Source organism: Malania oleifera, chromosome 9, assembly GCF_029873635.1.
Source record: "Malania oleifera isolate guangnan ecotype guangnan chromosome 9, ASM2987363v1, whole genome shotgun sequence".
Classification (NCBI taxonomy): domain Eukaryota; kingdom Viridiplantae; phylum Streptophyta; class Magnoliopsida; order Santalales; family Ximeniaceae; genus Malania; species Malania oleifera.
This window is the reverse complement of record NC_080425.1, coordinates 20,188,756-20,199,338: the sequence shown is the minus strand read 5'-3', so window position 1 is coordinate 20,199,338 and position 10,583 is coordinate 20,188,756. Positions and strand designations below refer to the sequence as shown.

The 10,583-nt window shown below is 41.2% G+C and overlaps 1 protein-coding gene across 1 annotated transcript; it reads right to left on the bottom strand.

The window, feature by feature from the left end:
• Nucleotides 1-220: 220 nt before the first annotated feature.
• Nucleotides 221-1,785, bottom strand: LOC131164545 (RING-H2 finger protein ATL54-like). Its single transcript, XM_058121817.1, has one exon. The coding sequence runs from the start codon at nt 1,671-1,673 to the stop codon at nt 507-509; it is 1,167 nt and encodes a 388-aa protein (XP_057977800.1). The 5' UTR covers nt 1,674-1,785; the 3' UTR covers nt 221-506.
• Nucleotides 1,786-10,583: the final 8,798 nt, after the last annotated feature.

Here is a 10,583-nt window from a genome sequence, read left to right as displayed (position 1 = left end):
TCTTAAGACAATATTACTTTCACAGCCAGTTCCTTTCTTCAGCTCTCTCTCTGTTGCTTGCCAAACAGGCATTGTATGCAATAACTTACAATGCCCTCCATGGACTAAGCTTTAGGATAGAAATCTCTAATTAAATAGAGGTCGGGTCATCATCCAAATTAAAACACAACTAGGCTCTACAAAAACCCAACATAGAATTCATCATTACTATCACTTCGGCTGCAATTAAAATTTGTTGGTTTTATTAAGAAACTTAAAACTGCAACATATACAACAAACAACTTTAATCTGAGGCAATTTCCCATTTTGGAATTAGCCTCTCATTCCTTCGTCTCGTGTGTAATTGAGCAGCATATATATCATATGACTTTATTACAGTAACTGTTCTTGCCTTTTTTTGGTTGTAGAACTTATGAGACTCTCAGCTTGTTGAGAGTTGCAGAGATATCTTGATTTTGCAAATATCCCTTTTGAAAATAGACACTACAAAGAACAAACCGGGATCCTCAAGAAGGAAGAAATGAGTTTTGGCTTCCGCCATACGTCGAAAACAAGGACTTCGAGCTGCACGAGAATGATCTCTTCATGGAAATCGATCTGAGCTGCACAGCTTTAGCTCTCAAAGAGCTGCCCATCAATCTTCCAAAGCTCTGACTGCCACCAGCCCTCTTTGGAACAATTCCCATGTTTGATTTGTTAACTTTCGCCAATTGGGTATCGGAATTTCCAGCCGATGCAGCTGGAACATTAGCAAGAGCCAGACTTATCACAGAAGCAGACACAGAATCCATGGAAACTGATCTCCTCATTGGCTGCACCTCACCAACTTCTTGATGATTACCATTATCCTCTTCCTTTGAATTTTCACAACTGTTTGTCCCATTTCCAGTCCTCAATTCCCCATCTTCCCCATTTCCATTGCCCATGTCCCTTCCAAATCCCCCATTATTCTCCAAATTCCCCATTTGAGTTTCTCTACCAGCGTCGGAATTCTCAACAACCGGCTCCGACGCTGGCGTACCGGCTGTCGGAACCACGATTCCGGCACGGCACATGGGGCAATTTGTGTGTGACCTAAGCCAAGTGTCGATGCAGGGGATGTGAAAGGCGTGGTTACACTTGGGCAAAAGCCGAAGAGTTTCATCTTCTTGAAACTCATTCAAGCAAACAGAACAATCTGTACCTTCGACGAGGCCTTCGCCCCTTTTGTACTTGCAGACTGTGATGGCGCTGATGATGGAAGGTTGGAGACCGATTGTGTTGATGTACCAGATTGGGTGATCCACCACGGGCCCGTGATCTTCATCAAGAAAGTCGTCGCGGGTGTCCTCTGGTTGCCTCTGATTCCGGGACCTTCTCCTTGACCTGTAATAGAACTTCAAGAACAGAGCAGAACAGCAGATCAGGAGGAAGGCAGCGGCGAGGAAGATGAGCGAGAGGATTATTGCAGAAGAGGGTTTGTGGGATTCGCTCGAATGCTCATGGGAAGGGAAGGAAGGAGTTGATTTTGGAGGAGGTAAGGGTGGAAGAGGGTAAAGGCACAAGAGAGGGCAAAGTGGCAAACAGGAAGCAAGGCAGCAGTGATCCGGTGTTGGCACACACTCTGTTGGACAGGCGATTATTATGGTTATATTCATATCGTCTGCAATCAACTTTCTATGGCGAAGCGCCATGAGAGAGAGAGAGAGAGAGAGAGAGAGAGAGCTGTTGAATTGTAGACGACGGTGATGAAGGAGATGCAGTGTTCTCTGCGTTTGTTGTTGAATGTTGACTTCCTGGTTTCTTCTTCTCTTTTTTTTTTTTTTGAATTTAAATTTTATTGGTTGGCAGTGGTTGTTATTTCCCTTTCATGGATCGACTGGAAGCTGAGTCGTCCTGCTCGGCCAACCACGGCCCGGCCCGGCCCAGCCCAACTATGGGTTATGGGTCTTGACCGTGTTTATTGGGCTAGCTTGAGCCAATGATAAATCGCAGGCCATAGATGTGTGTTGGGATTAAGGATTTTACATGAAAAAATAAGAAGAAAAACAAGATGAATTCAGTTTTTATTTATTTATTTATTTATTGTACTTTATTTCTTTATTTTAATATGAACAAAAATAAAGAAAAATGTAAGATTAATAGCATGAAAAATAAGAAAACTAGTTCATTGATTAACAATGCATTTTATTTATTTATCATTTTCTTTATTCACAAAGATATTGATATTTTCTTTTCATTTTCTTTATATTTTTCAAGTGGATTCTAAAAGAAAGTAATTTGGGAGATTTCATGTTTATTTATTCCATTTTTTATCACCGCCCCCCTCCCCCCAAACCCCAAAAAAAATAAAAATAAAAAATAAAAAGAATTACAAGATACTATTGTCTACCTAACAATTGTCCAAATTGTGTGTATGAAAATTTCTAAAACCACAGCTTAACCGAAAGGTAATATCGCTATACCCATCCACACTTGCTTTATGTGTACAAAAGTCACCAAAAACTGTGACTTAGTTCTAAATTTTGCACAAGCTTTGATTTAATTCTACCGTTTATCTTTGGGTTGCTTATACTCCATTCTTTCTTCCCCTTATTGATAACCCTTTGTTATATTTGAGTTTCAAGCTTTTTATAAATACTTACAAAAAATTGAGGTCATCATCTAAATATTCTATTACTTAAACCACTTGTTTCAAAAAAGAAAAAGGATCTCTCACAAGTAAGATGATGTCTTATTTTCATCTTAAAATTATACCTAGTAATGATAATTATGACATTACACATCTTAACCAAGTCAAATTGTAAACTCAATTATATTTTTTCTAATATTAATTTTTATATCAGTTCATGGTTTTAATATTAATATTTAATAATAAAATTGATATTAATATTACTATGGTAAGTCATGATATGTGTTTGGTCAACAAATAGAATTATGACCTACCTTCCTAGAGGTAATGTAGCAAAACCCTACAGAGAGTGTTGAAAAAGTCATTTTCCATCTCCATTTTTATTCGGCATCAAAAATGTCAAAACGAAATGGTGGGAAAAATGAAAAGTGAGATAAAAAAGTGTCAAATTACTTAGATATTGCAATAGATCATGAGTAAAATCTTGTTGCATAAAAAAAAAAAAACAAACAAACAAAAGTGTTATGGTTAAGGGCGGTACCCTCCTTGAAATTTTTTATGGATAATGTGGATGCACTAGTTGATACAAATACAATAAAAAAAAAATTAGTGGAAAAATGGACGAAAGGGTAGCAGTAGGAATTTGAACCAAATATGCTTAATTTTATTAGATTGTACTTTTAATTGTATATGTCTGTTACATGAGATAAAATCTCATTTAAGCATAAAATAAATGTGTGTGCGCATGCAATGGGGTGATCATTTTCATATGTTAAAGTTCTAAAAAAAGATAGCCTTGTGGGTGTGAGAGGGGTGCACCTAAGTATGCCATTTTTATTTATGATAGCTTGAGTTCTTTTATATTATAAACCAACTAAATAATTAGTGTAGGATTGTGCAACATTGATCGTAGCACAAAATTTGTAACTATTTAATGGAAAGTTAGTTGCACATACACTACATGAACACATTCACCATTGTTGAATAGGAAGTAAACAACAATTGGTGAGTAAGCATGACGTACATAAGTATGACAAAGAGTTTGGCAAGTAGGTCAAATATTGATATTCCCAAAATAAGCCAGCTAATAAGAACGAGTCAACGACTAGCCCGCACCCCCCAAGTCAAACCCTCTGGCGAGAGCGATCAACTCCAAGCCAATAAAGAGGAGGAGAGATCCACGCTAGCGGCTTAAATGATCGAGTGATGCACGCAAACATTTTATGACCCGAGAGAAATTCACGCCCCCGCGCAATAAAGACGAATCAACCCAAGGGTCAACTCCAACCCCTATAAGAAGGGAGTCAGGGAAGAGGCCAAGGTAAGTGATTCAACCCATTTTATTGTTGCATTCAGCCTCCCTCTTACTTAGGCATCAGAGTGATCCCTTGAAGTACACCTCAGGTCCTCCAAGTCTTTATGTTTTCTATCCTTTTCAGGTCACCGGAGATCTGGGAGCAGTCTTATTGGTCATCACCGATTTTATCCCGCAATAGTTGGCACCATCTGTGGGAAAAGCTCCAGAGAGGCACTCATCCTGCTCCTCCTCTAACGTTCAAAAAATATCAACCTCACACAGCTCAAGCTCTGGCCGTGCCGGAAAAGAGTCACCCCATTCAATCCACTTTACACCCGCAGAACCTTCAGGAGTCAACAGGGAAGAGTTCCCCGTCTTCCAGAAGAAAATGGAGGACATGCTCAACCTACTCTCACACCAAAAGAGTCAGGAAGAATATGCCCCACCTCAACAATAGGTGAGTCTTGATCCACCCCAGAAAATAGCTAAACCAAATGAGAGCAAGGAGAAAACTTTCCCTACCAAAAAGGTAGAAGACGCGAATAGCGTAGACATCAATCAACTAAGATCCTCGGAGCTACAAGAAATGTTCAAGAGAATAGAGCAGATAGAAAAAATGAGGAAAGAAGGCAAGACCAACCTCCTCTATGGGGAAGCGTTCCTAAGGTCCTCGGAGCCGCCCTTCACAAGAGAAGTGATGGAGGTCCCACTGTCGAGCAGATTCAAAATGCCCACCTTTGAAAGGTACGAGGGTCTCTCCAATCCAATCGACCACTTGGATACCTTCAAGGTGTTGATGCAGCTGCAAGGCGCTCCTGATGCCATTATGTGCCGAGCTTTTGCAGCAACCCTTAAGGATAGTTGTTAGAAAAGGTGTATTCCCAAGAGGGGGGGTGAATTGGAAATTTTAAACTTTTCTCCTAGGTTAAGTTAGAAGTCAATATGATTTAGTAACCTAGGGTCTTTATACACAATTCCAAATGTACTGATAAATAAAATACGTGGAATTTAAATCAAACACATCATTCATACTATAACATATACGTGCGGTAAATATAAAGTGTTGAAATGTAAATAGACACATGATATACCATTGGGGTTTGGCCAATTGTGCCCATGTCCCTGCCTCTAGCTCGCAAGTCAGAGGATTCCACTAATAGCTCACTTAAGGGTGGAGCTAGATCGATTACAACCAGGTCAAATTAACACAGGGCTGACCTCAACCTTAACCAGGTCAATTAGCGGGGTTGACCTCAACCTACACGCCTTAACAGGACAATGCACCTAACTTTCCTAACCGGGTTTAAGCCAATTCGGGACTATTCCAGGGCTAGTCTCCATCTTCAGGCCCGTGTCTGGAAATACAACATATGTGTATTACAATCGAATGGTACAGTGATTGTACTTTCGTGTAAAGCAGATATGTACCCAATTATGCGCAATATCACATACACCACCAAAATGAAATAATATGTAAGCTCAATGTGGTTTAAATAGTTTAACTCTCAAAGGTATTTTCTATCAGTGTAATGCGTACATGAGAGTGTCAAACAAGCAATCTTTGTATCACAAGATATGTTCAATCTAATAGTTCACACAAAGATACTAGCAAGACAAGAGTTTTCTTAATCATATGATGCTCCAGTAATATATATATATATATATTCGGTTTGCAAAAGATGTGTAATCTTTGTATTCAACTAGAGATATGAATCAATGAATATTGCAACAAATATTTTTCTCACATAAACAAATATCTCTTTAAAATATTTATCAAGATAAAGCACACTGGATATTTGAAGGTATTTTGAAAACATTTTGCACCCAAAATAAATACAATCTTCTCAAGATCTTGCAATGAAGGTGCAAGCTTAGACGATCTATCAAAGTCTTCTTAGGATAGACTTATCAACCAAAGTCCCCTAAGAATCCTGAGGTTTAGCTCTCAAGAAAATTATACCAAGCAACTAGAGCAAGGAGAAACCTATGGAAACAAACATTCAATCCACTTACGAATGATGTAGGCACTAATAGATAGTAAGCATTAGTGAATGAGGCTAAAAAACGAGTAGTATAGGCTTTTGGATTTTCAGAGAATTCTCCCCTAATCAAAGTAGCTAATCCATATCTAATTCTCAAAAATGATCTCCTATATATAGACATGGGAGGAAATATGACCGTTGGAGACCTATTGGGTATTATTAAGAAAGTTTAATTACTTTTAAGACATTTTAACCCTGTTTAAAAAATATTTAACTGTGGTAAAAATCAGGGCAACCCAAGAGGTCCGGTCGACCAGAAATGTTTCGGTCGACCAAGTTTTATATGGTTTGGTCGACCAGGGTAATTTTGAATTAAGGGCTCGGTCGACCAGGAGAGGGCGATTTCTTAATTTTTTGAGGTTCGGTCAACCAGACCATTTTGAACTGGCTGGTTCGGTTGACTAGACGACTGGGATTTTTCTCGAGGACCCTCGTTCGACCAGGTAGTTGGAGTTCATTTTTGTCTCGGTTGACCAGGTGGTCAAATATTTGACCCTAGGGGGTTTCGTTCGACCAGGGCTTTTTGAACTACCTAGTTCGGTCAACCAGGGCCTTGGTCAACTGTTGACTCAGGCTTGGTTCAGTCGACCAGGGTAGAATAAATTGCTTGGTTCGGTCGACCGAAAGTGCATCAAGTGTGCATTTCGGTCTTATTTCCAAACATACAAACCCTATTCAAGTACCTAACAAATATATGTGCAAATGTGTTTGTCCTAAGGTCACTTGGGGTTCAATTCGAAGACACTGAAAAAGTTCGGTTTCGGTTGACCGAAGGGTAAACCCTAGGGTCTTTCTAATGTCATTTCTCACTTATGGTTTGTTTGAACTTACGTATTATCATACATGTGATGTGTGTGAGCTTATTACAAACCAGAGCCCTAGTTACTATTACAGACCAATTAAATGAGATATATTACAATACTAAATAGAAATTAGTCTTCAGGCTTTACTTGCTTTGTGCACATTTTGATCTTAACACTCTTAGTTCCTGCACAAAACCTCAAACACTCATTAGATACAATGAATATTTGTCATAATCAAAATCGGGCGTGACCAATGAGGTCAACAGTAGTGCTAGAGATTGGTACCAGACCCTACGACCTGGATCAATTGGCTCCTTCTTAGAGATGGAACAGCTATTCGCTGGCCACTTCCTCAGCAACCGGAGGATTGTCAAAATGACATCCCATCTAATGAGTATGGTCCAGGGAGAGAGGGAGACGTTAAAGAAATTTATGCATCACTTCAATGCCGCGACCCTGGAGATCCATAGCTTAGACATGGGGGTTGCCTTAGCAGCTTTAACCACGACCCTTCAGCTCGGAAGCTTCTTGTACTCTTTAGGAAAAAAACCTTCGGTTGATATTGGAGAACTGATGGCCCGAGCACAGAAATACATCAACCTGGAAGAAATGATGGAGACCAGAGGAAATCGCATGGAGCTGAAAAGGAAAAGTACTAGTCAGAAGATGGGAGAATCCTCTAGATCCACGAAGAGGCAGGAGGACTAGTACGCTGCACACCAGTCCTAAAGTGAGGAGGCAATCCAGTAATTTCTCCACCTATACACCCTTAAATGTACCGCGTTCTGAAATACTGATGCAGATAAGAAAGAAGGAGTACGTATCGTGGCCCGAACATATGTGGACCCCTTTACAACACGAAACATTTCCCAGTTTGCTAGTTCCACAGGGATCATGGGCACGACACAGAGGAATGCATTCAACTGAAAAATGAGATTGAAGCCTTGATAAAAAGGGGATATCTATCAAGGTTTACAAAGAAAGAAGATACACAAAGGGAACCCCGCGAGCAAAGGAGACCTAATGTGAATGAGAAGGAAGAGCAGGTCATAGGGGAAATCGCGGTAATTTTTAGAGGATCTGCTAGTGAAGGTGATAACGGAAGAGCTCGCAAAAGGTACGCTAAATAGGTGCTCTTAGCAGGGAGAGGGGAACCAAGTAGCAAAAGAAACAAACAGGATGATGATATCATCTTTGACAACGGAGATGAAGAAGGAGTACAGCAACCACACGATGACGCATTGGTGCTCTCTCTATTGGTGGAGAACTACAAAGTTAAACGGGTATTGATAGATAACGGGGGCTCGGCAAACGTTTTGTTCTGGTCAGTATTGGAAGGAATAAAGATTGGAAAATAATGACTCAAACCAATCTCAACCCCTCTGGTTGGGTTTAGTGGAGATGTAGTTTATCCCATAGGGATGATCACACTACTAATGACAATGAGGACGACCCAGCAGCAAGTTACTTCATTGACAGAGTTCTTGGCGGTCGACTGGCCTTCAGTATACAATATCATATTGGGCCGCCCTTTGCTTAATGCAGTTCGGGCTGTAACATCCACGTACCACCTTAAAATGAAATTCCCTATGCCCCACGGGACAGGGCTAGTTAAGGAAGATCAAGCGGCAGCTCGAAACTATTACGTTATGGCCTTAAAAGGGAAGATGGAGGCAAGAGAAACCTTAACTGTGGAAGACCTAGAATTAATGGGGGAATACCCCCAAATCAGCACAGTAGACAAAGACATCATGCATGTACCTCTAAATGCCCACCAGGGGAGATGCGTGCAGATTGGGAGTCGCCTACCTGACACCTTTAAAGCCGAGCTAGGTGAACTGCTGAATGAATTTGTGGATGTGTTCGCTTGGTCATCTGAAGACATGCCGGGCATTGATCCCGCCATCATAGAACATAGGTTGCGGGTGGACCCCAATCACCAACCTATGAAACAGAAGAAAAGAAGTTTCACCATGGAGCGAATCAAGGTAATTGACGAGGAGGTGATAAAGCTGGTGCAAACAAACTTCATCAGGGAGGTGCACTACCCAGAATGGCCAAGCAACGTGGTTTTGGTGAAAAAGTCGAATGGAAAATGGCACACCTGTATAGACTTCACAAACCTAAATAAGGCATGTCCGAAAGATAGCTTCCCTCTCCCCCGAATTGATCAACTGGTGGATTCAACATCTGGGCACAAACTCCTCAGCTTTATGGATGCCTACTTGGGATATAACCAAATCCTAATGCACTGAGCTGAAGAAAAGAAAACATCTTTTATCACCAAGAGGGGGCTATACTATTACCGAGTAATGCCCTTTGGATTAAAAAACGCAGGGGCCACGTACTAGAGGTTAGTGAATAGAATATTCAAAGATTAGCTCAGAAAAACTATGGAGGCATACGTAGACGACTTGCTGTTAAAAAGCTTAAAAGAAGGAGAGCACTGTGGAGATTTGAGGGAGACGTTCGAACTTTTGCGCAGGTACCGAATGAAACTAAACCCATCAAAATGCATGTTTGGTGTTTTAGCAGGAAAATTTCTCGGGTTTATGGTGACACATAGAGGTATAGAAGCCAATCTAGACAAAATAAGAGCACTGCTTGAAATGGAGGCTCCCCGGGACGAAAAAGGAGATCCAAGTCTTAATCGGAAGGATAGCCTCCCTCAGTAGGTTCGTTTCCTGCTCAGGGGAAAAAGGCCTACCCTTCTTCAAAGCGCTAAGGAAGCAAGGAGGATTCGAATGGGGGGAGGAGCATAGTAAAGCCTTCGAATAGCTCAAACAGTAACTTGGCTCCCTACCTCTGTCAACGAAAGCAAAGAATGGAGAATACCTATACTTATATATAGCGTCAACAACAAATGCGGTCAGCTCAGTTCTAGTCCGGGAAGAAGGTAGGAAACATCAACCCATATACTACACTAGCAAGGTGTTGAGCGGAGCTGAAAAGAATTATAGTACGGTTGAAAAAGCAGCCTTCTCCATCATCTGTGCTGCACGAAAATTAAGGCCCTACTTTCAGGCCCACAAGATAATTGTACTGACCAACCTACCACTGAGGTAGATTCTTCAACAGCCAGAGAGTTCAGGGAGGATGATGAAGTGGTCCATTGAATTAAGTGAGCTCGATATACAATACCTGCCAAGGCCTGCTTTCAAGGCCCAGATACTCGCCGATTTCATAGCCGAAAGACTCCCTGAAGTAACAAGAAAGTCAGATGTATGGGCACTACACATTGATGGGTCATAAAATGCAGCGGGAGGAGGGGCAGGATTTATCCTCACGGCACTGGATGGTACCGAGACTCTTTATGCTCTAAAGCTGGAGTTTTCAGCAATGAACAACGACGCTGAGTACGAAGCTTTGTTAGCAGGTCTGCTCTTGGCAGAAGCACTAGGGCTAGGACAGATCAAAGTGTTAAATGATTCCCAGCTGGTGGTAGAGTAGGTGAAAGGAGAATTTGAGAATAGGGATCAAAAAATGAAGAAATATCTGGCCAAGGCCTAAGAATACGCGAGGGCTTTCATTCATTTTGATATAGAGCGTGTGCCAAGGGCCGAGAATGCCAAGGTTGATGCCCTCGTGAAATTGGCTTCAGCAGCCAACTTGGAATGGAAGGATGCTATTTACCTAGAGCGGCTCAGAAAACCCTTATACGAGGAGTGCAGTGTTGACCTGCTGGAACCCGAAATCAACGAGTGGGACTAGAGGGCGCATCTAGTGCAATACCTCTGCGATAGGTCCCTACCATGAGATAACAAGGATTCTCTTAAGGTGAAAAGGAAGGCAGCGAGATATGCACTGATAAACCAGGAGTCGTACAGACG

Bases quoted from the DNA above. Each gene is read 5' to 3' on its own strand.
- LOC131164545 (XM_058121817.1), bottom strand. From the start codon at position 1,673: ATGGCGCTTCGCCATAGAAAGTTGATTGCAGACGATATGAATATAACC.